The following is a 27,513-nucleotide window of genomic DNA, read 5'->3' as shown; positions in this document are numbered from 1 at the left end:
TTTATATTACTGGACAATAGGCATAACCTCCATTTCTTTGGAGGGAGCTACTATCTCTACATTCCAAGCCTGTTTGCTGTGAAAGTTTTTGAACAAATAGTGTAGAGTGCAGGACATTCAGTGCCTCCACTTATCAGACATACAGTGATGTAAGACTCTGCAGAATTATCCCGCAACTGGCACTTACCAATTTCTAACTGCTCAGTACTCCTTATTTCCTTCACCATCTTCTTCCTCCACTAGCAGTCAACTCTGGACACTTCTCATTCTAATTTAATTTCCTGTCTATTTTACTTACTGATAAGACACTATCTGGCACATAAAAGATGTTCAATAAAGATTTGCTGGGTGAATAAACAAATCGATGGGAAAATATACAAGAACTATTCAAAATGTCAAAAACAGGCAGGTGATAAAGAAATTAAATAAATTAATAAGATTTACTGCTTTACAACAAACAAAATACTGGAATTTTTAATAATATTTGATAGCTTTGGAAAATACTTATGTTAAGAAAAAAATGTATACAATATATAGAGATTATTTCAATATTTAAAATAAACACACACATTCTATAGGAAAATCATGAAATAAAATGCAGAGAGAGTTCAAGAACTTTTAAATGAGCTAATGATAAGGGTCTTTTTGGTTATTTTTGGCTTGTTTGTTTTTGGTGAGGAAGTTTGGCCCTGAGCTAAGGTCTGTTGCCAATCTTCCCATTTTGCTTGAGGAAGATTTTCACTCAGCTAACATCTGTGCCAATCTTCTTCTATTTTGTACCTAGGATGCCACCTCAGCATGGCTGGTGAGTGGTAGGTAGGCCCACACCCATGATCCAAACCCATGACCCCAGGCCACTGAAGCGGAATGTGAACTTAACCACTATACCATTGGGCTGGCCCCTAACTACAAGTTATTTTTATTCTCTATCTTTTCCTTTTTATTTTCAAGCTTTCTATAATTTGTATGTATCATTTTAGTAATCAGGAAAAGCAGACATCTGTATATTGAAGTATTTATTTTTTCATAAAAAGAAAAAAGAAAGAAATGAACAAAAAGAAAGGCCAGCAGCCTGAAACTACAGACACTGCTTTGAGTCAGCTCTGTCAAGTTCAGAAATCCTCTCCAAACGCTTAGAAGTAGGAAATTCTGGTATAACTCTTGGTGGATAACTCACGGTCAATATTCTTCAGAATACGGATAATAAAGGTGATCAACAGCACTGAAAGAGAAGGAGAGATATTACTGTATTAAGTGTCTTCCCGATGTCAGAGACAGTTTCTCTGAGCATGTGGTCAAGATGGGCTGAAAAGTAAATTACACTGATGTCCCTCCTTCTAACCATATACACATACATGCAGGCTCCCTGATCATGTGCAAACATTACCTGCATGCCAAATTCCTATGATTCCATATAATATAAACACCAAAGGGGCATGTAGCTTAATAGAGACTACAATTTACATTTATAAGTAAATGTAATAAGAACTACGGCTAAAATGTTGCTGTAACTTTTGTCCCTAGCCAGTGAGAATGAACACAGCAAGGATTTTCCTGCTTTCTTTCATGCATCCATTCAACAAATATACACTGAGAGCCCTCAACAATTGAGAGTCCCTCCATTAAGGAACTTCTAATCTATTGAGGAGATAACATTTACACCTACATAACCATACCTACAAAATGGGATTATGGTTTTCTGAATTTATAATTTATGAGAATACTTGTTATTCAATAATTAGTATTACTGTTATTTTCTTTTTTTTCCATATTCTTATTTGCCTTTTCAAGTTTGTGCTTTTCAATTCAATTTCCCTGAAGAGTGCATTCTGAGCAATTCTATGGGCCAGGAGCTGTACTGTTGACATACGACCACAAAGATGAGTGAGACTAGATTTTCACAGCCTAATGAAGGAGATTGATCACACACTTACACTTAAATGCCTTTGGGAATAGAAAGATTACTTTTCTGGAATCATGATATAGTTTCCCAAACAAGAAGGAGAATTTTGAGATCTTTCTTTTGGAAGTAAATCTTTATTCTATAACTAAAACTTTATTCCCCTTATTTCTAAACTCTCTTTGAAATTTCTCAGTTTGACTAGTCTTCTCTCTCTTCATCCTGAGATGCTCCTGCAGGACCTGCACAACTGGAATACTATGTTTGTGAACAAGTCAAGGTCAAAGGAGGTGGAGGCTCCCAGGGGATAGTCTCCTGATGGACAAAGGCCACCCTGCAGTAAGCCTTGACTCAAGAAGCATAGCGATCCAGAGGATCTTTTCTTGTATGCTGCTGGGGATACATCAGTCACTAACATTAGGGTCAACTGAGTTCATGATAAATTTATAATTCAGTTTGGTAAGACTACATAGCTGAGGAAATGAGAGTTGTGATAGACAAAAAAAGGCCACTGAGGAGATAAATTTGGAAGAAACGGATGGTGTCTGGGAACAGTAATGCCATTAACAAGAAATGTCACTGTACACTTAGGAGAGGAAGTGGAAGCAGGGCCATAGTATGACTTGCACAGCACCTACACACATTTCCCTTCCTTGGCCCATTCCTCCCCCCCAAAAAAAAGGTAATGTTACATTTTATTTTTTTATTAGGAAAAAATGAATAGAATCCAGGTTGAATTCATTATTATATAGTAATTATTAATATAAATATTGTTTATTTTGATTTTAAGAAGTATTAAAGATGAAACATTTTATAAGCCCCTAAATGTTGGTGGGTCATAGGCATCGTGCTTTCAGTTTCGAAAAGATAATTCAGTCCTGTATGAAAGCTCACCATATACAAAGACTAGGTGCATAAAAGTAGTGAATTCTTCATGATGCAAACAAACTCTGGCAGTTTAACTTATGGTGTGTACTGGGACCCGTTCAAGTTTCTGTTGGATCAGAGACTGAGTCCTGGAGTGACCTCTGGTCTGCGGTCTACAGAAAGCACCTGTTTTACTCCTACACCACAAATAAGGCCTGTCTTCCTGATTTAGGGAAGTTTAGTTCCTCTGCTAACTTCCATGCTACAGAAAACATACTGTGAAAAACAATCTATAGATCACCTACAAAAGCAATTTTTCATATCGGAAATTTCTGTTGAGACCATCAATTGCTTTCATGTCTTCTGGAGTCAATTCAAAGTCAAAAACCTGAAATGAAAGAGAGAATCACATTAAACTTTCCCCCAATGCAGTTGGCTTCTACCTGGGAAGTTGAGGACCTTCCAGCCAGACAGAGGCAAGGAGAGGGTCTGGGCAATCCTTCTCTGTCATCAGCCTCCAAGTGTACTGGCCTAAGAACTCTACTTTCTGGGTTCTATTCCTCTCCCTGCCCACTCCCACTCCTTTTCTATCCAATTTACACAAAAAAGTCTCACAGCTGATCAATCCCATTCTTTCCTTTGAATTTATTATTGGAGAAGAGGAAAAAAATCCCCTTTGTACAAACAAAGGGACAGTAGGACAATCTGGACAAAATACCTGCTGACTTGACCCAAATTTATTCAGATTTTTCCTTCCCCACCAGCCTCCAGAATTTTACAGCCTTTAACTTATGCAAGCATTGGCAGGAAGAGTAGCTGCATGTGAAGGCTTCTCCATGAATCTACCATCCTCTTGAAAAAGTATTCCCTGATCAACTGTCCAATCACATCACCAGCTTACGCCAACTACCAAACATGTTTCTCTTTCTAGGAGTCTTTACTCTTCCCTAGAACAGAAAAGTTTGATTGATCTTTGAGACACTTATAGATCTTACATTCAGAGAGTTGTCCCTTTTGAATAAAGTCTCTCTTATTTAAGTCCAGATTTGTTTTTAATTGAGGGTACATAGCACCTAATGGAGAGTCCGTTAGCAGCAGAGCAGACAGATCTTTGGTAAGAAATATTAAAGTGGGAAGCTCATTATTTCATACAGGGGACAATTTCATGGAAAACTCAGTGCCTTATTTTTCTGTCATCTACCTATCCATCTGTCACTCCTATTAAAACATACTCCAGAAGCGATTTGGTTGATGTGGGGATATGTATTAACATGATGAGTTGAATTGAAAATTAGAAGGGATATTTCTCCTGATTGATTTAACAATGAGATTTAAAATTCTCTATTTGATATTTCCATAAGTTGAATGAACTAAATCTAGAGCTTCAGGTTTTGGATCATATACATTATCAATAATGTGCTCCAAATCTCTTCTTTTGCAAATATTAAACTCATGATGACATTTCTTGTGGTTATCTTAAACTGGGGCAGAGTTTAAGAAGTTTTTCACAATTCTCATGAGTTTCACAACAAAATAGTTTGAAGACCACTGATATATTTAAGGCACGAGTAGATATATGAGGCAGAATTTAGGGAACAACTTTATTCTTTTGTTTGTTAACTTGGTCAGTCTGTAAACTGATATCTAGCTTCTGACCTTCCAGGAGCTCTGCTGGGGAAAAGGTGTTAAAACATTACCTAGAGGAAATCACTAAATTTAGGGTCTCACAGTCTACAGAGCACAGTGACACATAAAGAAACAATTTTAATTTAATAAGGAAAACTTACTAACTGAACCATGCCTAGAGCTATGGTGGTCAACAACTGTGCTGGGGTATCCCAAAGGTTTAACAAAGAAGCTAATGTTATTTGGTTTAATATTTAATATTGACTTACAAATAGGTGTTCATCAGGTAGAAAAGGTGAAGAAGAGGAACCAGGTTTTTAAAAGTTCCTCTGCATAGTGGTGACATCATCTTCATGGAGGAGTGAGCTCTCCCTGTAAACTCTCCCCTCTAAGACACAGTGACAAGGACATTCATATTCCAACAGAGAACATCCGCAAATACAAAAGACATCTGAGAGAACCATGCAGCCACACGTTGGAAGGTGGATATACTGAAGCCTCTACAAAGGAAGCGGAATGAGGTAAGAGAAAGCTTCTCTTTCTCTCAGGAGGGCAGCACTCAAGGACTGCACACTGCCCCTGAGATGAAAGGAGAGAGGTAGCAGCAGCCCTCTGTGGGAACACCACAGATCTCTGAGGTCCCTCACAGTCCAGAGGAAAGCCCCTCACAGAGATGATTAGCTATATTGGGGGCGTCTTCAAGCCAACACTCCAAGAGAGAAGATAGCAAAGGCAGAGTGAAAAGAATCCAAGATGGTACAGGAGAAAGAAATTGCCACTCCCCTCCACTTGGTACCCCAGCCCAGCACCTGGGAGCTGTCCTGTGGATCACAGTAGGCTCAGAATACACAGCTATTGACCTATACCCAGTGACCACAGGTGGAAGCAGTGATCAAAGACTACCACAATGTGAAAGCACAAATCCACACCATCTGGCAGTATGAAAAAAATATATATTAAATCTCCATACCAGAACGAAGATGACACATACCCAGAAATCAATCCTGAAGATATAGAAATCTATAAAGTAAATGACAGAGAATTCAAAATAGCTATTATTCAAAAACTCAATGAGTTTAAAGAAAATGCAGATAGCTCAATGATTTTATGAGCTATTTCACAAAAAAGATTGAAACTGTAATGAAGAACCAATCAGAAATATTGGAGATGATAAACACAATGGATGAGATAAAGCAGAATATGAATTCCCTGAACAATAAGGCTGATGACATGGAGGAACAAATCACCAATACTGAGGACAGAAATATAGAAATGCTTATGACAGAGGAGGAGAGAGAACTAAGACTAAAATGTAATGAAGAAAGTCTCTGAGAAATACCTGATTCAATTATGAAATGCAACATAAGAATTATAGGCATTCAAGAGGGAGAAGAGAAAGAGAATGGAGCAGAAAGCTTGTTCAAAGAAATAATAGTGGAGAACTTCCCAAACTGGGGAAGAAGATGGAAATCCACATGAAAAAGTCCATCATAACTCCTAACCATGTCAATGTAAAAAGACCTAATGCAAGACATATAGTTGTGAACCTAGCAAAAGCCAATGACAAAGAAAAAATACTAATAACAGCAAGTCAGAAGAAAATAACTTATAACGTATCCCCTATCAGTCTTTCAGCAGATTTCTCAGCACAAACCTTACAGGCAAGGAGAAAGTGGAATGATATATTCAAATATTTGACAGAAAAAACATTTCAGCAAAGAATACTCTCCAGCAAAAATATCCTTAAGATATGATACAGTGCTCGCTTCGGCAGCACATATACTAAAATTGGAACGATACAGAGAAGATTAGCATGGCCGCTGCGCAAGGATGACACGCAAATTCGTGAAGCGTTCCATATTTTTATTCCTGAAAAATCCAAAAAAGGAAAGGGGCTACAAAACCAAGAGCAGAGGAGATAAGTAGAAGGACAACAACAGAGAGTAGCAGCTCTACATCAGAACAGATTAAACCATGGGACGAGAAACAAAGGAAACTGAAGAAAACCGGAAAACAAGACACAAAATGGTAGTGGTAGGCCCCCACGTCTCAATAATCACTCTAAATGTAAATGGATTGAACTCCCCAATCAAAAGACACAGAGTGGCAGGATGGATCAAAGAACAAGATCCAACAATATGCTGCCTCCAGGAAACACACCTCAGCCCCAAAGACAAACACAGACTCAGAGTGAAGGGATGGAGAACAATACTCCAAGCTAATAATGAACAAAAGAAAGCAGGTGTCGCTATACTAATATCAGACAAGGTAGATTTCAAAGCAAAACAGATAAAGAAAGATAAAGAGGGACAGTATATAATGATAAAAGGGACTCTCCACCAAGAAGACATAACACTTATAAATATATACGCACCCAACACAGGAGCACCAAAATTTGTAAAGCAACTCTTAATAGAACTAAAAGAAGACATCAACAACAATACAATAATAGTAGGGGACCTCAACACACCATTAACACCAATGGACAGAACATCCAGACAGAAAATCAACAAGGAAATAATAGAATTAAATGAAAAATTAGACCAGATGGACTTAATAGATATATATAGAACACTTCATCCAAAAACAGCAGGTTACACATTCTTCTCAAGTGCACATGGAACATTCTCAAGGATTGACCATATTTTGGGAACCAAAGCAAACATCAATAAATACAAGAGAGTTGAAATAATATCAAGCATCTTTTCTGATCATAACGCTATTAAACTAGAAATCAACTACAAGAAAAAAGCAGAGAAAGGTGCAAAAATGTGGAGACTAAACAACACGCTTCTCAACAAACAATGGATCATTGAAGAAATTAAAGAAGAAATCAAATATTATCTGGAGACAAATGAAAATGAGAACACGACATACCAAATCATTTGGGATGCAGCAAAAGCAGTCCTAAGAGGGAAATTCATCGCAATACAGGCTCACCTCACTAAACAAGAAAAAGCTCACGTAAGCAACCTCAAACGACACCTAACAGAACTAGAAAAAGAAGAACAAACAAAGCCCAGAGTCAGTAGAAGGAGGGAAATAATAAAAATAAGAGCAGAAATAAACGATATTGAAACAAAAAAGACAATAGAAAGGATCAATGAAACAAAGAGTTGGTTCTTCGAAAGAATTAACAAAATTGACAAACCCCTAGCCAGACTCACCAAGAAAAGAAGAGAGAAATCGCAAATTAATAAAATCAGGAATGACAGAGGAGAAATCACAACAGATACCAATGAAATACAAGAGATCATAAGAGAATACTATGAAAAACTATATGCCAACAAATTGAACAACCTGGAAGAAATGGACAAATTCCTAGACTCCTACAATCTCCCCAAACTGAATCAGGAAGAAATGGAGAATCTGAATAGACCAATCACAAGTAAGGAAATAGAAACGGTAATCAAAAACCTCCCCAAAAACAAGAGTCCAGGACCAGACGGCTTCTCTGGAGAATTCTACCAAACATTCAAAGAAGACTTAATACCTATTCTCCTCAAACTGTTCCAGAAAATTGAGAAAGATGGAGAACTCCCTAACACATTCTATGAAGCCAACATCACTCTGATCCCCAAACCTGACAAGGACAACACAAAGAAGGAGAACTACAGGCCGATATCACTGATGAACGTAGATGCAAAAATCCTCAACAAAATTTTGGCAAACCGATTACAGCAATACATCAAAAAGATTATACACCATGATCAAGTGGGATTTATACCAGGGACACAGGGATGGTTCAACATCCGCAAGTCAATCAACGTGATACACTACATCAACAAAATGAAAAACAAAAACCACATGATCATCTCAATAGATGCAGAGAAAGCATTCGACAAGATCCAACACCCATTTATGATAAAAACCCTCAGTAAAATGGGTATAGAAGGAAAGTACCTCAACATAATAAAGGCCATATATGATAGACCCACAGCCAACATCATACTCAATGGACAAAAGCTGAAAGCCACCCCTCTGAGGACAGGAACAAGACAAGGGTGCCCACTTTCACCACTCCTATTCAACATAGTACTGGAGGTGCTGGCCAGAGCAATTCGGCAGGAAAAAGAAATAAAAGGAATCCAAATAGGTAACGAAGAAGTAAAACTCTCGTTGTTTGCAGACGACATGATCTTATACATAGAAAACCCCAAAGAATCCACAGAAAAACTATTAGAAATAATCAACAACTACAGCAAAGTAGCAGGGTATAAAATTAACGTGCATAAATCAGTAGCATTTCTATACACTAACAATAAACTAACAGAAAAAGAACTCAAGAACTCTATCCCATTCACAATCGCAACGAAAAGAATAAAATACCTTGGGATAAACTTAACCAAGGAAGTGAAGGATCTATACAATGAAAACTACAAGACTTTCTTGAAAGAAATAGGCGATGACATAAAGAGATGGAAAAACATTCCTTGTACATGGATTGGAAGAATAAACATAGTTAAAATGTCCATACTACCTAAAGCAATCTACAGATTCAATGCTATCCCAATCAGAATCCCAAGAACATTCTTCACAGAAATTGAACAAACAATCCTAAAATTCATATGGGGCAACAAAAGACCGCGAATTGCTAAAGCAATCCTGAGCAAGAAAAACAAAGCCGGCGGAATCACAATCCCCGATTTCAAAACATACTACAAAGCTACAGTGATCAAAACAGCATGGTACTGGTACAAAAACAGGTCCACAGATCAATGGAACAGAATTGAAAGCCCAGAGATAAAACCACACATCTATGGACAGCTAATCTTCGACAAAGGAGCAGAGGGCCTACAATGGAGAAAAGAAAGTCTCTTCAACAAATGGTGCTGGGAAAACTGGACAGCCACATGCAAAAGATTGAAAATTGACCATTCTTTTTCACCACACACCAAAATAAACTCAAAATGGATCAAAGACCTAAAGATTAGGCCTGAGACAATAAGTCTTTTGGAAGAGAATATAGGCAGTACACGCTTTGACATCAGTTTCAAAAGAATCTTTTCGGACACTGTAACTCCTCAGTTGAGGGAAACAATAGAAAGAATAAACAAATGGGACTTCATCAGACTAAAGAGCTTCTTCAAGGCAAGGGAAAACAGAATTGAAACAAAAAAACAGCTCACTAATTGGGAAAAAATATTTACAAGCCACTTATCCGACAAAGGGTTAATCTCCATAATATACAAAGAACTCACACTGCTTAACAACAAAAAAACAAACAACCCGATCAAAAAATGGGCAGAGGACATGAACAGACATTTCTCAAAAGAAGATATGAATATGGCCAATAGACACATGAAAAGATGTTCATCATCGCTAATCATCAGGGAAATGCAAATCAAAACTACACTAAGATATCACCTTACCCCCGTTAGATTGGCAAAAACATCCAAAACCAAGAACGACAAATGTTGGAGAGGTTGTGGAGAAAGAGGAACCCTCATACACTGTTGGTGGGAATGCAAACTGGTACAGCCACTATGGAAAACAGTATGGAGATTTCTCAAAAAGTTAAAAATAGAAATACCCTATGACCCAGCCATCCCATTACTGGGTATCTATCCTAAGAACCTGATAACAGATATCTCAAGAGTCCGTTGCACCCCTATGTTCATCGCAGCATTATTTACAATAGCCAAGACGTGGAACCAGCCTACATGCCCAGAAACTGATGACTGGATAAAGAAGATGTGGTATATATACACAATGGAATACTACTCAGCCATAAAAAAAGACAAAATTGGCCCATTCACAACAACGTGGATGGACCTCGAGGGCATTATGTTAAGCGAAATAAGTCAGTCAGAGAAAGACGATCTCTATATGACTCCACTCATAGGTGGAAATTAGTATATTGAGAAGGAGATCTGATCGGTGGTTACCAGGGCAAAGGGGGGGTGGGGGGAGGGTACGAAGGGGGAAGTGGTGTACCCACAACATGACTAACAAAAATGTACAACTGAAATCTCACAAGCTGGTAATCTATCATAACATTAATAAAAAAAAATAATAAAATAAAATAAAATAAAATAAAAGATATGATACAGAAATAAAAACTTTCCCAGAGGCTGGCGCAGTAGTGCAGCGGTTAAGTCTGCACGTTCTACTTCAGTGACCTGGGGTTTGCTGGTTTGGATCTCAGGTGTGGACCTACGCACCACTTGTCAAACCATGCTGTGGCAGGCGTCCTACATATAAAGTAGAGGAAGATGGGCATGGATGTTAGTCCAGGGCCAGTCTTCCTCAGCAAAAACAGGAGGATTGGTGGCAGATGTTTGCTCATGGTTAATCTTCCTCAAAAAATAAAGAAAAAGGAAAAACCCTTTCCCAAATATGCCATCTCAAACTACACCTAAACTGAATTAGAAAAGGAGAACAAAGAAAGTCAAAAGTCAACAGAAAGAGGTAAACACAAATCAGAGCTGAAATAAATGCAATTGAAACAAAAAATACAGTAGAAAGAATCAAGGAAGGAAAGAACTGGCTCTTTAAGAAGATACACAAAATTGACAAATCCCTAGCCAGGCTTACAAAGAAAAAAAGAGAGAAACTTCAGATAACCACAATTAGAAATGAAAGAGGAGAAATTATAAGGGATACCACAGAAATACGAATTCTTATAAGAGAATACTACAAAAAGTTATACGCCAACAAATTGGAAATCTAGAAGTGGATAAATTCTTAGACTCTTAGAATCTGCCAATGCTGAATCAAGAAGCCATAGGTAATCGAATAGACCAATCACAAGAAAAGAGATTGAAACAGTAATTATAAACCTCTCAAAAAATAAAAGTTCAGGACCAGACAGCTTCCCCAACTAAATCTACCAAACATGCAAAAAAGATTTAATACTCATCCCTCTCAAAATATTCCAAAAAATTAGGGAAGACAGAACACTTCCTAACACATTCTACAAGGCCAACATTACCCTGACAACAAAGTCTGACAAGTACAACACAGAAAAGGAAAAGTACAGGCCAATATCTCTGATGAACATAGATGCAGAAATCCTCAACAAAATACTGGCAACCAAAATACGGCAAGACCAAAAAAAATCATAAACCATGATCAAGTGGGATTTATACTAGGAACACAGAGGTGGTTCCAAATCTGCAAATCAATCAATGTGATATACCACATTAACAAAATGAGGAATAAAAACCACATGATCATGTCAGTAGATGCAGAGAAAGAATTTGACAATATCCAGCAGAGATTCACAATAAAAACTCCTAACAAAATGAGGTTAGAAGGAAATTACTTCAACATAATAAAGGCCATATATGACAAACCTACAGACAACATCATACTGAATGAGGAAAAACTGAAAGCCATCCCTCTGAGAACAAGAACAAGACAAGAGAGCCCCTTCTAACCACTATTATTGAACATTGTACTGGAAGTGTTGACCAGAGAAGTTAGGCAAGCAAAAGGTACAAAAAGAATTAAAGTAGGAAATGAATGAAGAAGTGAAACTCTCACTGTTTGCAGATGACATGATCTTATATATAGAAAACCCTAAAGAATCCGTTGGAAAACTATTAGAAATAATTAAGAACTACAGTAAATTTGCAGGGTACAAAATCAACTTACAAAAATTATTTGCATTTCTACATTCAATAACAAAGTAACAAAAAGAAAACTTAGGGATACAATCCCATTTACAATCACAACAGAAAGAAAAAAAAAAAGCTAGGAAGAAATTTAACCAAGGAGGTGAAAGACTTATACGATGAAAATTATAAGAAATTATTGAAAGAAATTGTTGACGACATAGAGAAATGGAAAGATATTCCATGAACATGGATCAGAAGAATAAACATAGTTAAAATGTCTATCTTACCCAAAGTAATCTACGGATTCAATGTAATCCCAATCAGAATCCCAATGACATTCTTCATGGAAATCGAACAAAGAATCCTAAAATTTGTATAGGGCAACAAAAGACCCTGAATAGTAAAGCATTCCCAAGAAAAAAGAACAAAGCTGGAGGCATCACATTCCCTGACTTCAAAATGTACTACAAATCAATAGTAATCAAAACAGCATGGCACTGGTACAAAAAGAGGTACACAGATCAAAGGAACAAAAATGAAAGCCCAGAAATAAAACCACACATCTACATACAACTAATCTTTGACAAAGGTGCTAAGAAGATACCATAGAGAAAAGATAGTCTCTTCAATAAATGGTGCTGGGAAAACTGGACAGCCACATGCAAAAGACTGAAAGTAGACCATTATCTTACATCATACACAAAAGTAAACTCAAAGTGAATCAAAGACTTGAAGGTAAGACCTGAAACCATAAAACTCCCGGAAGTAAACATAGGTAGTACACTCTTTGACATGTACCTTAAAAGGAACTTTTTGAATACCATGTCTTCTCGGATAAGAGAAACAAAAGGAAAAATAAACAAGTGGGACTTCATCAGACTAAAGAGCTTCTGAAAGGCAAATGAAACCAGGATCAAAACAAAAAGACAATCCATCAATTGGGAGGAAATATTTGCAAATTATATATCCAACAAGGGGTTAATCTTCAGGGTATACAAAGAATTCACACAACTGAACAAGAAAAAAGTAAACAACTCAATCAAAAAGTGGGCAGAGGATATGAACAGACATTTCTCCAAAGAAGATATACAGATGGCCAATAGACACATGAAAAGATGTTCAACATCATTAATCAGCAGGGAAATGCAAATCAAAAACTACACTAAGATATCATCTTACACCCATTAAAATGGCTATAGTCACAAAGAAAAAGAACAACAAAAGTTGGAGAGGTTGTGGAGAAAAGGGTGCCCTCCAGACACTGCTGGTGGGAATGCAAACTGGTACAGCCAAAATGGAAAACAGTGTGGTAATTTCTCAAAAAACAAAAAATAGAAATACCATATGACCCAGTCTTCCTACTCCTGGGTATCTAGCCAAAGAGCCTGAAAACAGCAATTCAAAGTGCCTCATGCACCCCTATGTTCATTGCAGCATTATTCACAATAGCCAAGATCAGGGAATCAACCCGAGTGCCCATTGACTGATGATTTGATAAAGAAGATGTGGTGTATATGTATATATAATGGAATACTACTCAGCATAAAAAAGGAAAAAATGCCCCATTCACAACAAAATAGATGGACCTGGAGGGTATTATGTTAAGCAAAATAAGTCAGACAGAGAAAGACAAACATCATATGATTTCACTCATATGTGGAAGATAAACAAACATACAGAGAAAGAGAACAATTCAGTGGTTACCAGGGGAAGGGGCTTGGGGGGTGGGCACAGGAGGTGAAGGGAAGCACTTATATGGGGACAGACAGGTAATGTACAACTTAAATTTCACAATGTTGTTAGCTATTATGAACCCAATTAAAATAAAAGTTACTGTGCAGAAAGGGACTCCTACAACTGAGAAAAAATCAGAGATGAAATGTGCTCAGTGTCACACAACTAGGAAGCAGCAAAGCTAGGTCTAGAAGTCATAAAACTTAGGACTCTGAAGCCAGTGCTCTCTCATCCCACCCTTCCAAGATGCCCCATTAAAACACTGGGACAGAGGCATGGGATTGAAAGAACATTGGTGGATGCTTAAAGACAAGAGACATGGCCCCCAACAAAATACCCTGTCCTCCCTCCCTTGAGAGTGTCCAGCCTGTACCTGGAAGTTCTCTTGGATTCTCTTCTCATTGAAGCTCTTGGCCAGGACCACCACACCACGTTGTAGCTGGTAGCGCAGAGCAATCTGGCCTGGACTTCGATTGTGTTTCTTGGCAATAGCATTCAAGATTGGATCCTCCAGGAGATATGGACTATCTCTTTCCACCCTGAAAACAAAAATCATGAAACACAGACAGGTGTAGGACTGAAAATCTAGAGTATCCTTTCCCCCAAATTCCTCAGATAATTGAGTGATGAAGGTAAAATATAGTATGATTAAAAAAGAGTTTTAAGTATATGCACAGAAATTCACTCATAAATGTACCAAACTGGAAACAACTAATATTTCCATCAATGAGTGAATGGAGAAAAAACTTGTGGTACTTGTGTTCATGCAATGGAATATTCCTCAGCAGGAAAAAGGGATGAACTAGATACTTGCAACAGCATGGATAGATCTCAAGATGTTATTCTCAGCCAAAGGAGCTGGATAGCAGAGAGTATACACGCTATGACTTCTTTTATAAATGAAGTACTAAAACACACTAAACTTATTTAAGTTGAAAAAAGAAATCAAAAATATGGTTGCCTTGAGGGGAGGAAGAATTGTCTGGAAATGAATACAGAAGAAATTTGTCAGGAGTTAGGTTCTGTATCACGATAGGGGCCGGGTTATACAGTACATCCATTTATCAAAAGTGGAAAGCTGAGATAGGCATTATGAGTTGCATAAAATTTGCCATCAAATTACATTAAAAAATAATATTGAGTGAGGTTTTGAGTAGGTGGACATAAAAGGAAACAAGGATGAAAGAATGTTGGTGATGACTGAAGTCCAGAGATGGTACCTGGGTATTATTATACAATTTTTTTTATAGAGGTAACATTGGCTTAAAATAATATATAAATTTCAGGTGTACGTCACTATATTTCATTTTCTGTGCAGACTACATCATATTCACCACCCAAAGACTGTTTACCATCCATCACCTTACCTTAGAAATATGCCCTGTCACCCCTTTCTCCTTCTCCCTCCCGCCTCCCCATCTGATAACCACCAATCTAATCAGTATATCTATGTTTGTTTGTTGGTGCTGTTGTTTTTATCTTCTACTAATGAGTGAGATCATACAGTACTTGACTTTCTCCATCTGACTTTTTTGCTTGGTGCAATGAGCACAATTTCCATCCACATTGTTGCAAATGGCAAGATTTCATCTTTTTATGGCTGAGTAGTATTCCATTGTGTATATATAACACATCTTCTTTATCTATTCATCTGTTGATGACTTTATTCTGTTCACTTTTCTATGCTTGAACCTTTCCATAATTAAATGTTAAAACTTGAATAAAATGTTTCTTCATCAATAGAGTTGCTGGCATAGGTTAACTCTAGTGTTCTTATTACCAGTTTGGGTCTCTATGGGACCCCAGGGCACTGTAGGCAACTAGAACAATGTCCTGGGACTTGCAGAACTCCAGCAGTTTGCTCTGGTTGAGGTAAGGGTGGCATTCCACCTGTAAGTTGCCAAGAACAAAAAGTATCAGAATATATGAATCAACAACCTGTAAATTTGAAAAGTCCTTTGAAGAAATATCTAATACCACATCAATATATGTATTGTATTATTCAGACTGGTACATTTTTCCCATGCACCTTCTGAAATACCTTCAAATGCTATCAGGTTTTAGGAATGAGAAAAGAATTCCCTTAAATTTTTGGTTAGTGTTTGAAATGACTAAGGACTTGTAGGGCTAGGTTGTGGTCCTTAAATGCCATTTCCTCCTGAAGGAAACCAAGACTACTTAAAAATGGCTGATTCCAGTTCTGGGGTAAAAGCTACAATTGGAGCCTAGAATATCTTACACTTTAGAAAGTAAAGAAGACAGGAAACATTATGAGGCATGTGAAAGGACTCAGGAGCTCACTTGAAGAGGCAATAAAATGGTGAGAATTTGATCATGAATAAGAAGAGTAACTATGTTGGACTGGAAAACATCATATTTCCTAACATTTGTGAATTCACAATGGGACATATATATGTGATCAAGTCTTTATATGTAACCTCCAATTTACAGGATTACAAAGACAGTAACATGTCAAACTGCATAACGTGGATCAATTAGTAACATCAATTGTGTGGGGAAAATTAAAGGAAATAAAGCTTAGTTTCTTTCACAAATAAATTGGAGGAGAGAGAGAGAATAAGGAGGAGGAGGAAGAAGAAGGAAAAAGGCAGTGACATTTTAACATATATTGAATAATTTTCTACAAATAGATTCCTAGAAGTTAAATAACTAAGGTAAAGAATACAAATATTTGAATGGTTTCTTTCATAACTTTCAAACTATTTTACAAAAGGGCTATGCAAGATTACAATATAACAGTGCTTGAAAATTGGCAGCATTGGATGTAATTTTTAGAAATTATTTCTTTTAATTATGATTTCTCCATTTCTTCACTTTCTTCTCCTTGGCTTTTCTCTCTGGATTTTTTTCTCACCTCTCTGCAACTGCTCCTGTGAGTTTCCATAAACTCCATGACATTAACTCCAATAACTGTTTCCATCCCTGTCTGGAATGGCTGCTCCCCAGCAGGACGCACCCTGCGGCTCATGGAAACCTTTTACTCCGTCTTCTTTGGCTTTCCTGAGTCCACACTCTCTTCATTTTCTCTCCCTGTCTGGCAACTGCTCTTCAATCACCTAACCAGTGCCTCTTTGCATGATCCTTAAATGTTGACATTTCTGCCTTCTTCATGTTCATTCTATGAACTCTCCCAGGAGAGTGAATCCACTTCCGTGAGTTTAATTACCAACCATACAGTAACAACTCCAAAATCTAGCCCCGATATTCTTTTTAAGCTCCAGACCATAATCATCATCTATCAACTCAGCATCTCCACTTTGAGGTCTCATAGGAACCTCAAATACACTTTTGAAGAACTGAAACAATACTCTTCCCATGCCACTCAATCTGTTTCTTTTTGGCATTTCCTATGGCAGTAAAAGGAACTATCATTACATGGGTGACATCAAACCAGAAACTTTGAAACTATTAATTATGGAAGGAGGTCTAATGGATGGAAAGCAAAGAAGTCCCAGTGGGCTCTTGGCTCACCTGGTTGCAAACAGGCTTGTACTTGAGCCCTGGCTTGTTCAGGATCATCTCCAGCTGTTTGTGATTGAAATTGGACACCCCGATTGACTTGGTTAAACCGGCATCTTTACACTTCTCCAGGGCCTGGGGAGGAGGGAAATGTGTGGCATATGTTTCATGTAGTTTGGCTCTTTCATTTGACACTGAATGTTCTAAAAATTGGAAGTCTTGGGGCCGGCCCAGTCACGCAGCAACTAAATTTGCATGTTCTACCTTGGCAGCCTGGGGTTCACCCATCCAGATCCTGGGTGCGAACCTACACACCACTTGGCAAGCCATGCTGTGGCAGGTGTCCCACATATAAAGTAGAGGAAGATGGGCATGGACGTTAGCTCAGGGCCAGTCTTCCTCAGCTAAAAAGAGGAGCATTGGCAGCAGATGCCAATTCAGAGCTAATCTTCCTCAAAAAAAATGGAAGTCTTTTTCATATATATCACGATTTGACAGAACATATTTTATTGCTTGTACACATTATTTCCTAATGTCATTTATTGCCATTCACACACACTTTGTCTCCTTGATTCTGTTACATGCATGCTCAGGATGATAAATAGACATGAAGATACTTTTCAATTCCCTTCTCCATCCCCTACCATGAGACTATTTTGCTGTTAGGCATCTAATACTTCCTTAGCAAGTGAAGTCAGAGTCAATGATAAAGAGAAACCCTCATGTTTTCCTAGTTGAGGGTTTGGCTTCTTCCCCTTTCATAGAATGGTTAAAAAAAATGGTAGGAAAGGATATATAAGGGCAGGATTCACATTCCTACTACAGTCCACCCTTCTGCTAAGTCAGAAACAGGTTTCCCTCCCTCCATTGGCCTATTTATGTGTCCTGTGATGGAGCACTAACTCCTCTTGAATTTACTCTGATGATCCTCTTATAGGCCTCCCAGACTCCACATGATAGGTGGGGAAAGAAACTCCTAGAACCACATAAGTTTAGATTAAAAATAACCCTCAGAAGTCATCCTGTTCAGCTCCCTTCCTTTACAGATGAGAAACCATGGTACAGAGAAGTGCAGAGGCAGGGCCAAGGGCAGACAAATGATGGGACAGAACCTATTTTTTCTGACTCTGATCTAGTGATTTCTACCTTGTTGCCCCCCTGGATGTCTTGAGTATCAGTGGCAGTACTTACCTCCCATGTGTCACAAAAGTCCACTGTATCTAAAATAATTTTCCCACCAGCATCCTTTGGCACAAGCTCCTCCCCAGGCTGGAATGCAGAGAGAAGAGAAGATGACAGAGGCTTATTTTTTGAAGAATGACCTTCTCGGTGCCTAAGAAGCTTGGTCACAAATCTTCAAAAGGCTAATTCAAGTGCTTTTATGTGTGTCTGTGTGTGTGTGTGTGCATGTATATGTGCAAGAGAAAACATGGGAGGAAGGAAAATCAGAACTACCTGAGAGATTGTAGAAAAGGGGCTCTCCCCCAATTAACTTCACCCTCTTCTCCACACAAACCCCTGAACTGCACTACAAATGAATTCTCCATAGTTGGAATTGATTTTAATTCCTGGGAACAGGCTAGTGTGGATGACATGACTTACCTTTACTGTGGAGCAATGTGTTTCTGCTCCAGTTTATGATTACCTGACTCAGATATAGTGAGGATACCAGATGTGCTCAGTGAACATCCCCTGTGATGAGAGGTTGGATCAGTGAAGCACAAAGGACCCCAGTTGTGTAACATGGACCATCTCAGGGTACCTCACTCTTGAGTAAGGCTGAGAGATCCATATGAGAGGGCTGCCACCCTAAAGAGGTAGAGATTTACCATTGTATCTCTGCCGTCTATTGTAACTCAACTTTCTTGAGGACCCTAATCACTAACAGACTACAGACAGAAGCATATCATTCAGACATGTTATGTGGTGTCCTCAACTCTTTGAGGTGGATGCAGTGAGAGCATTGAAGTTCAATGCATCTGAAGGCTATGGGATAAGGATAAAGAATCTTGATGGTTAAGTGACACAACTGTCAAAGAGACTCATAAATCACTTAGCAATTCTATCTACTACACTCAAACCTACCTCTCTCAGTAAGAACCCAGAAAACCAGCAATAATGAGACAACAGAAATGCAACAGCTGTGATGAAATAGTCTTGAGATAACAAGGAAAATTAAAAGCCACCTTCATAGCAATAGGCGCATGAATGATGAAGAGATCTACGTAGTCCAGTCGAAGTTTCTTCAGTGATCTTTCCAGAGCTGGTCGAACCAGTTCTGGTCGAAGGAAAGTAGCCCAAAGCTGCAGTGAACAAAGAAATAAAAAATGGCTTATGATTTCCCACATTTGTGGACCCAAATTAAACATCATATTTAAAGGATTGAGAAGTTATAACAAAAATCTGTGGTGGTCTAAAAATAAGAAGCCCAGGGCCTAAACTTACGGGACTTAGTATAAATGGGTTCTTTGATGGGAACTAAGATTTATTTGAGTGACTGTAAGAAAACTGTGAATAATGCTTAGATGGCCCAAGAAAAGCAACCTAAGTGTTTCCAGGATTAGAAAAGACATCTCCAGATGGAGAGTCAAGAAATGTCATGCAAGGGGAAATGGAACCTACTCTCCTGTATATTAAATTCCTGGATAGAGTTCTGTTGAGAGGCCCACATACTAAGAACACATTTTCACCGATGTCTACATAAATAGGATCATTCTGTAGAGACCTGAGCTTTCTTGACATTGGAAGCCAGGTTTTTCACCTCAGAAAATTATACACAGTTTAGTAAACTCACTGCCAACTTTAAAAATATATTTCCAAATCTGGCTCCCTTTTATGATTAAATGTCAGCCTCATTTGTATATGTTCTGAGAGGATCCGCTGAAAGATAATTGAGTGGACGAACTCCACAGTGACTCAGTCAATCCATATAACAGATAAAGAAAAAAAGCGTTATTATTCATGTTTCATATATCAATGCTGACATGTTCATAGAGGTTGAGAAACTGAACCCTAGCCTTAACACATTTCAGGGCAAAGCAAGCCTTTTCTGTTTTTCTATAATGAGCCTCAACAATGTTATGAGATAAATAAATTAGTCAAACCAAGTGAAAAGGTTTTTTTTCTTCAAAATAACATCTGATCTGACAGCAACCTCTTGACACTCTACCCACAGCACCTTGGTGGTGTAGAATATGTCCTCTCTCTTCACAGTGCCATCCCTGATCTTCTCTCGAAGGGCCTCGCCGACCTCCTCCTCATTCTGATAGAGGTACGCTGAGTCAATGTGACGGAAACCCACATCAATAGCCACTTTCGTGGCCGCTCCAGCCATGCTCTTAGGAACCTACAAAATATGAATACAGTGTGCCAGAAATCCACTCGACTCAGAGAGGAGAAATTTATTTCCTTCATAGCATTTTCACCAGGCATTTCTCCATGTCAATTGTTCCCCAGTTTAATAGTGCAAGCCTTGGTAACACACCTGTCCTTGGGGGAAACAGACTAAACTCCTACATGACCTCTAATCTGAGATGAATTCATGAAATAGGCTTCAACCTGGAACATTGAAAATCAAGTCTCAATCAATAAAGGATTCAGTGTAAGGAAGTAACTACCAGGAAACCTTCTGACACTTGGAGGAAACTTCTAAAGATATAGATGTAGATAGATATAGATATACATGTATACAGAGAGAGAGATGATATAGATACAGATGTCAGCAGCTATTTTTGGCTTAGAATTGGGAATGTGTCCACAATACTGTTGCATGCTCCATCCAGTTTCCACCCAACTGAACTCTTGAAGTCATTCGTGATGGTTTAGTTTTTATCCTTATTTCCCCAGATGCTCTCATTCACTATTTATGCAACAAGCACTTATTAAGTGCCTCCTGTGCAACTGATATGCTAGATCCTGAAGCTTTGGGGATTTAACCATTAACAAAAGAAACCTGCTTAAAACCCATAAAAGGAAGCATAGTGGTGAGCTCCTTGACTTTGGTCTGGGCAATCATTTTTGCATTTGACACCAAAAGCAAAGGCAGTCAATGCAAAAACAAACAGTTGGGACTACATCAAAACAAAATTTTCTGCACTGGAAAGGAAACCATCAATGAAATTAAATTTCAACATGTGGAATGTGAGAAAATATTTGCAAATCGCATATCTGATATGGAATTAATATCCTAAATATACAAGAAACCCATACAATTTAATAGCAAAAAAAATTAAATAATCCAACTTAAAATTTGGCAAAGAACCTGAATAGACATTTTTCCAAAGACAACATAAATAAAACGGGCACCTACAAAGGTGATCAGCATCACTAATCATCAGAGAAATGCAAAGCAAAACCACAATGTGATGTCACCTCCCACATATTAGGATGACTATTATCAAAAAGACAAGAGATATCAAAGGTTAGCAAGGATGTGTAGAAAGGGGAACTTTTGTGCATTATTGGTGAAAATTTGCATTCTAATTGGTACAGACTCTGAGGAAAACAGTGTGGATGTGCCTCAAGAAATTAAAGATCGAACTACCAAATGATCCAGCAATTCAACTTCTGCGTATTTTTCTATAGGAAATAAAATCATTATCACAAAGAGATATCTGTACTCCCATATTCATTTCAGCATTATTCTCATATCCAAAATATGAAAATAACCTATGTGTCCACTGATGGGTGGATGCATAAAGACTATGTGGTATATATATACAAGGGAATATTATTCAGCTTTGGAAAAGAAGCTAAGCTCGTCCTTTACAGCCACGTGGATGAAGCTGCAGGATATTATACCAAGTGAAGTAAGCCTGACAAAGAGAGACAAATACTGTATGGTGAAATCTGAAAAAAAATTTGAGTTCATAGAAACAGAGAGAAGAAAAGTGGTGGCCAGGGGCTAGAATTTGGGGGAAAAGGGGAGACTTGGTAAAATAGAACAAACTTTCAGCTATAAAACAAATAAGGTCTGAGGATCTGATGTATCACTTGGTAACTATACTTGATAGCACTGTAGTGTATAATTGAAATTTGTTAAGAGAATAGAATTTACATGTTCTTACCATAAAAAAAATAAATACATGAAGTGATGAATGTGTTAAACTTGACAAGGGAATCTTTTCGAAATGTACCAAATCATCATGGCATACATCTTAATCATCCTAGAATTTTATTTGTCAATGTTACATCAATAAAGCTGACAAAAAAAAAAGAAAATAAAGTGTACCAATTGAATTAAAGGGAGAATTATAGGTAATTTTCAGAAAGTTTTTAAGGAAGGTTAATTGAAAAGTGTACTATCTGGAGTCTTACTGTGATAGACACAGTTGTCTCTCTACCTGTATCTGCTTGGCACTCAACATATCTGTGTGCACTGACCCAGACTTCCAACCATGAGCACCTATAACTCTGCCTGGGGGATTTCCATGACCTCCAGAGTCTTCAGGAGATGTTCTTGATAATTAGGTAAAGAATAGCTCTTGTCTGCTGGATGCTACTTAGCCTCTATACCTGACCACTCCAGTACTTACACTCTGGACCATTGAATTAAATAGCTATGGCGGAAGGGATCAAGACTATGCATGAGCCAACTGCTGGTATACTTCTCACCAAGGCTATTTGAGCTACTATTATTTTGAGATGGGTGACCTCTCAGTAGCAGCAGAGACTGACATTGAATCTTGGTAAAGGACCGTTACTCAAAGAGAGAAGCCAGACCATGGATGGTGAGTTGATTGAACTGTCCATCTAACTGGAGATGGAAGCAGTAATTCATTTTTAATGAGACTGATAGAATGCTCTATACGAGTTGCAATCTCTTTTCAAAGTCCCTCAACCAGCATTACTATGTAAGGGTTACAGAGAGTTGGATTTATCAATATAGGATCCCATGTAACATTGCCTATTTGTTCTATTCTCTGTCATCCTTTTTTGTCTTTAGCACTATTAATAATACGTGGATATAACATAGTAAGAGTTCTATTTTCTGTCATCCTTTTCTGTCTTTAACACTATTAATAATATGTGGATATAACATAGTAAGATATACCCTATGCTTAAGCTGTAATGGTGGATACAATGGAAAATTATGTCATTCCAAACAAACTGATCCTGTGTGATATCTATTAGCTATTGATGTTTCATGTCATAGTTCTACCAAGATGGAGCATATTGATCTCCATCATTTATAGGGGCAATGTCCCCCATGCAACCCAAAGGCTGCCCCTACTTCGCTGTGACTAGATGTTGACACAAGTGCATTGCAGTCGGACATGTGGCTGTGTGAAAAATACATTTGATGAGAAGCACAGTTCTGTCTCCATTGTTACTTTATGCCTCCTAAGTCTTCCTTTCTGATGTTTAATGCTTGGAATAATAGTAGCTTCTGATATGACAAAAGAAAACTTTTGGTAAATTCTTTGGCAAATACTTCTGGCCCCAAGAAGTACAGCAAAGCTGTTACAAAGCTACTACAAAGTAGACATGTTACTTGTCCTTCTCTCCAGTGCCCACTGCCCATCAGGACTTTCTAACAAAGAGCAGAGTGACTGACTGAGGCAGCAGATGAGAGCAGAGGAGCTTCCTGAGCTTAGATTTTACATGTGTATGAAATAAGAATAATAATAGTTTACCTAGGAGATTTGTTGAGGAATTAATGGTAATGAATGGAAATTACTTAAAAAACGTGGTAAGCATAAAATATATGTTAAATAACCCGCTAATAATGATGATAATCCACCCTCACAATAAATAGCCTCTGAATCCTCAGACTGAACCACCTGTAATGCCACTTAGTGCCAAGTTAGAGATGGTGAAATGGAGGCTCTCTCCTATTGACAGGGGTGAGAATTGAGATTCAGAATGTTAAGAAATTTTCGTAAGTCACCCAGATGATAAGGAAGCTATAATCTGATCACAGTTCTGTCTGATTCAGTACTCCATGCTAAACCACAATGATATGGTCTGAGGGTGAGAAATGTAAAGTGATTTTACTTTAAAGTCATAAAATTTTTAAAAAGCAGTGGTTAGAAAGCCATCATCCTTTTTTTTTTCTTTTCCCTGAGGTAGATATGCCCTGAGCTAACATCTGTTGCCATTCCTCCTCTTTTTACTTGAGGAAGATTGCTGCTGAGCTAACATCTGTGCCAATCTTCCTCTATTTTGTATGTAGGATGCTGCCACAGCATGGCTTGATGAGTGGTGTGCAGGTCCACACCCAGGAACCCAAACTGTGAACCTCATGCCGTCAAAGTAGAGTATGCAAAATTAAATTCTAAGCCACCAGGCAGGCTACCCAATCCTGCTCTTTTTTCTTAAGGAGAATTTGCCTTGAGCTGTCATCTGTTTCAATATTCCTCTATTTTGGATGTGGATCATCACCACAGAATGGCTGCTGAAAAGTGTTTTAGGTCCACACCTGAAAATCAAACCTGGGCCACCTAAGGGGAGTATACCGAACTTAAGCACTAGGCCATGGGGCTGGCCACCACATCATCTATTTTGACACTAGATTTAATACATGAATATCTGTGAAGAAAGTTGTACCAATAAGCACCAATAAGCATGATTCATGAAACACCTACTGGTCCTATCAAACAGTTGTCATTTCCAGGGAATCATGGTCACACATATGCACACGTACAACGTACACAACATATTTGAAGCATAGAATACATCTTCTCCCTTCACAGTAGCATCTTCAATTTTTCTTCAGATCACCCATCCAATCTCCCTTTCATTATTGCATGTAAAAGCCTAATCAATTTGGTGGAACCCAGCATCTACATCTAATTTGGTGACCTCCATAGCTTTACCCTTAGGAACCTAGATGAGCAACCAAAGTTATTTGTTGGATACCCATGTGATTGAGAGATAGCTAAGGTACAAACTTTGACCTTCCTAAGAATCAACTTTTCCTCGTGTCTTATGTCAGTTCTCCATGGGTGGTGATGAACACATAGAAGTTTGCCTGGGTCTTTGCTGGTAAGTATTTAAAGTTGGTCATCCCAGGGACCCCTTCAATACCAGGCAATCGCGCTAGCATTGAAGGTCCCTAAGAACACCCTCAGATTCAGCAATTTGCTGAAAGAGCTCACAGGATTAAGCACATGGATGTAGTCATGGATATGATTTGTATTGTGAGAGGTCACTAAGCAAAATCAACAAAAGGAAAAGATCGATGGAACAAAGTCTTAAGAAACAAGGTGAAAGCTTCCTAGAAAACTCTACCAGTGTAGTAACATAGAACATGCTAAATTAAAATTGTATATAAATTTAAAATGTATATATTTAAGATGTACAAAGTGATGTTTTCATAAATTTATACATTGTGAAACGATTAGCACAAATAAGTTAATTAACGTATCCATCACATCACATAATTAACTGTTTTGTGTGTGTGGTGAGAAATTTTGTACTCTTTGACCACCATCTCCTGATTTTGCCTACCACCCTCTCCCCCAGACCCTGGACACCACTTCTCTGATCTCTGCTTCTATGAGTTTGAATTTTTCAGATTATGTAAGTAAGTGGGATCATGCAGTATTTTTCTTTCTGGGTCTGGCTTCTTTCACTTAACACAAGTCATATGGGTCCACCCATGTGGTTGTAAATGGCAGCATTTCCTTCTGTTTTAAGGCTGAACAACATTCTACTGGTTTTCACATATTTGAGAATCTTTATTTGTTCAATGATAACGATAGTAACTGTATACTCGGTCTAACTGAACTCTGCTGGTTATATTCTTTATTTAGGTGGACAGGCATTCAGAGGTTCGTGGAAGCTGAAGCTTCAGTGGTATCCTTGACCCTTCTCTGCCCTTCATTCCACTTTTTACTACAAAGTAAACAAGTCCTGTCATCTATCTCATAACTGTCTCTTTGAACATTTCCTTCTGTTTTATAGTTGAGAAAGTGAGACTCAAAGTTTTAGTACTACTCCTTGTCATGCAACTAAATAGGCTAAAGACAAAATTGGAAAGCAAACTCCTGGCTTCCAGTCTGGTGACTTGCCCACTTGGCTCTCTCTTATGTCTAAAGTCCAACTCTATCTATTTTCTTCAATGAAAAGTTCATTAACATGGACCAGGAATTGAAATCATGCCCTCAAAGATTGTAGCCTATTCTCTCAAATGATATTATATTTTCCATTCACAATAAATTTCCAAGCAGTAGGAAAAGTACAGGGTAAACTACAGGTGGAATATTTATTGTCTGGCACTCAGCAGGCTATCCACAACAGAAGAGTAATGCTCTCCCATCAAATGCCATTCACCTCATCTCCAGGACCATTACTACAAATATTTCTCTGGATCATACATATGTAGTGGGAGGAAAGACTTCTTAAATTCCAGATATTTGGAGAAAGAACTCCCATGCAATCACCCTCAAAGCAAAGCAGCTGATAGTCAGAGTTCTTGACTGCTGAGATTCATCTCTTTTCCAACCTGGCAAATAGATGGAACCTGGAGGAAAACCCACAATAATGAGCAGGTGACCACATGGTCAGACCCCAATGAGGACTGAACACTGACTACTTTATCTCTTTGTATAAGGAATGGTTCTAGCCTAGTTACAAGAACCAAGTGAGCCTCCCAGATTAACACAGGACCTCAATGACTTGACAATCCAAGTCATCTTCCACTCATGCTCGGTCTATTTTCTTTGTAATCCTCAACCCCAAGAACACTATTGTTACCTCTTCAGGTGCATAGGTGCCAAATCCCAGAACAGGAATGAAGCAGCCATCATTTAGTTCCACACGCCAACATTTGGGATCCATTGCCTGTTGCTCCTCTGTCTAAGCAGACTCTATTTTATTCTTCTGCTTCACAGGTTATGTGAATAACAGGAAGACAACACCCACATCCATTGTCCAACCGTTATCAAATGGATTGTAGGAGGAGCAAGATTAAAGCAGTTACCCATGGAGCATGTAGAGAAAGCAAATGAGTTAACTGTTTATATGATTTTTATTAAAGAGAAAACTTAATGAATTACTATATAGTGATAAATAAAGCATTAATTTCTTGCACAAGTAAGCTTTTTATTTAGTATCCACATACACTAGTAAATTATTACAAGAGATTTGCTGAACAATTATTAAACAAGAGTTAAACCAGAAAACTCCAGATACCAATCTCTTCTTTGTTTTTTGCCATGATGAAGCCACTTCTTGATCATGCATCATTTGACACAATTAACTATCTTACACACACACACACCCACACACACAATTTAGAGGAATGATTAATGAACAGTTTTCAAAACTTGACCCTCAATAAAGAATTAAAACTTCAGATTGAAAGAAAAATAGCCTCTTTACCTTTCCCAACAGCAAAAT

General features: G+C 38.1%; 1 protein-coding gene and 1 non-coding gene across 5 annotated transcripts; one reads left to right on the top strand and one right to left on the bottom strand.

Annotated features, from left to right (window-relative positions):
• Nucleotides 1-1,001: 1,001 nt before the first annotated feature.
• Nucleotides 1,002-27,513, bottom strand: LOC103542048 (aldo-keto reductase family 1 member C15-like). 4 transcript variants are annotated; one of them, XR_011535169.1, is made up of 10 exons: nt 26,869-27,052; nt 20,348-20,515; nt 19,356-19,472; nt 18,361-18,438; nt 17,182-17,304; nt 15,470-15,579; nt 14,063-14,228; nt 4,663-4,893; nt 3,073-3,155; nt 1,002-1,222 (listed from the first exon to the last, which is right to left on the bottom strand). XR_011535169.1 is itself a non-coding variant. In XM_008508956.2 (9 exons), the coding sequence occupies exons 1-9, from the start codon at nt 26,950-26,952 to the stop codon at nt 1,180-1,182; spliced, it is 972 nt and encodes a 323-aa protein (XP_008507178.2). In that variant the 5' UTR covers nt 26,953-27,513; the 3' UTR covers nt 1,002-1,179. The 4 variants fall into 4 exon arrangements, 2 of the variants coding, with proteins under 2 accessions (XP_008507178.2, XP_008507177.2); XR_011535168.1 differs by having other exon boundaries at nt 20,339-20,515; nt 26,869-27,024; XM_008508956.2 differs by lacking the exon at nt 4,663-4,893 and having other exon boundaries at nt 26,869-27,513.
• LOC139080578 (U6 spliceosomal RNA) lies at nt 6,152-6,258 on the top strand. The gene has a single exon (XR_011535186.1). It is a non-coding gene; the product is annotated as a U6 spliceosomal RNA (small nuclear RNA).

Source organism: Equus przewalskii, chromosome 30 (genome assembly GCF_037783145.1).
Source record: "Equus przewalskii isolate Varuska chromosome 30, EquPr2, whole genome shotgun sequence".
NCBI lineage: Eukaryota > Metazoa > Chordata > Mammalia > Perissodactyla > Equidae > Equus > Equus przewalskii.
Note: the sequence above shows the minus strand (reverse complement) of the source record. Positions and strands in the feature narration are given on the sequence as shown.

Excerpts from the sequence above, each read along its gene's own strand:
- LOC103542048 (XM_008508955.2), bottom strand. The coding sequence starts at position 26,952 with ATGGATCCCAAATGTTGGCGTGTGGAACTAAATGATGGCTGCTTCATT. Across the intron at positions 15,580-17,181 it reads ACAAGCCTGTTTGCAACCAG|GTGGAATGCCACCCTTACCT; the intron begins GTGAGCCAAGAG and ends GGCAACTTACAG. Across the intron at positions 1,223-3,072 it reads CGATATGAAAAATTGCTTTT|TGCTGTTGATCACCTTTATT; the intron begins GTAGGTGATCTA and ends CTTCTCTTTCAG.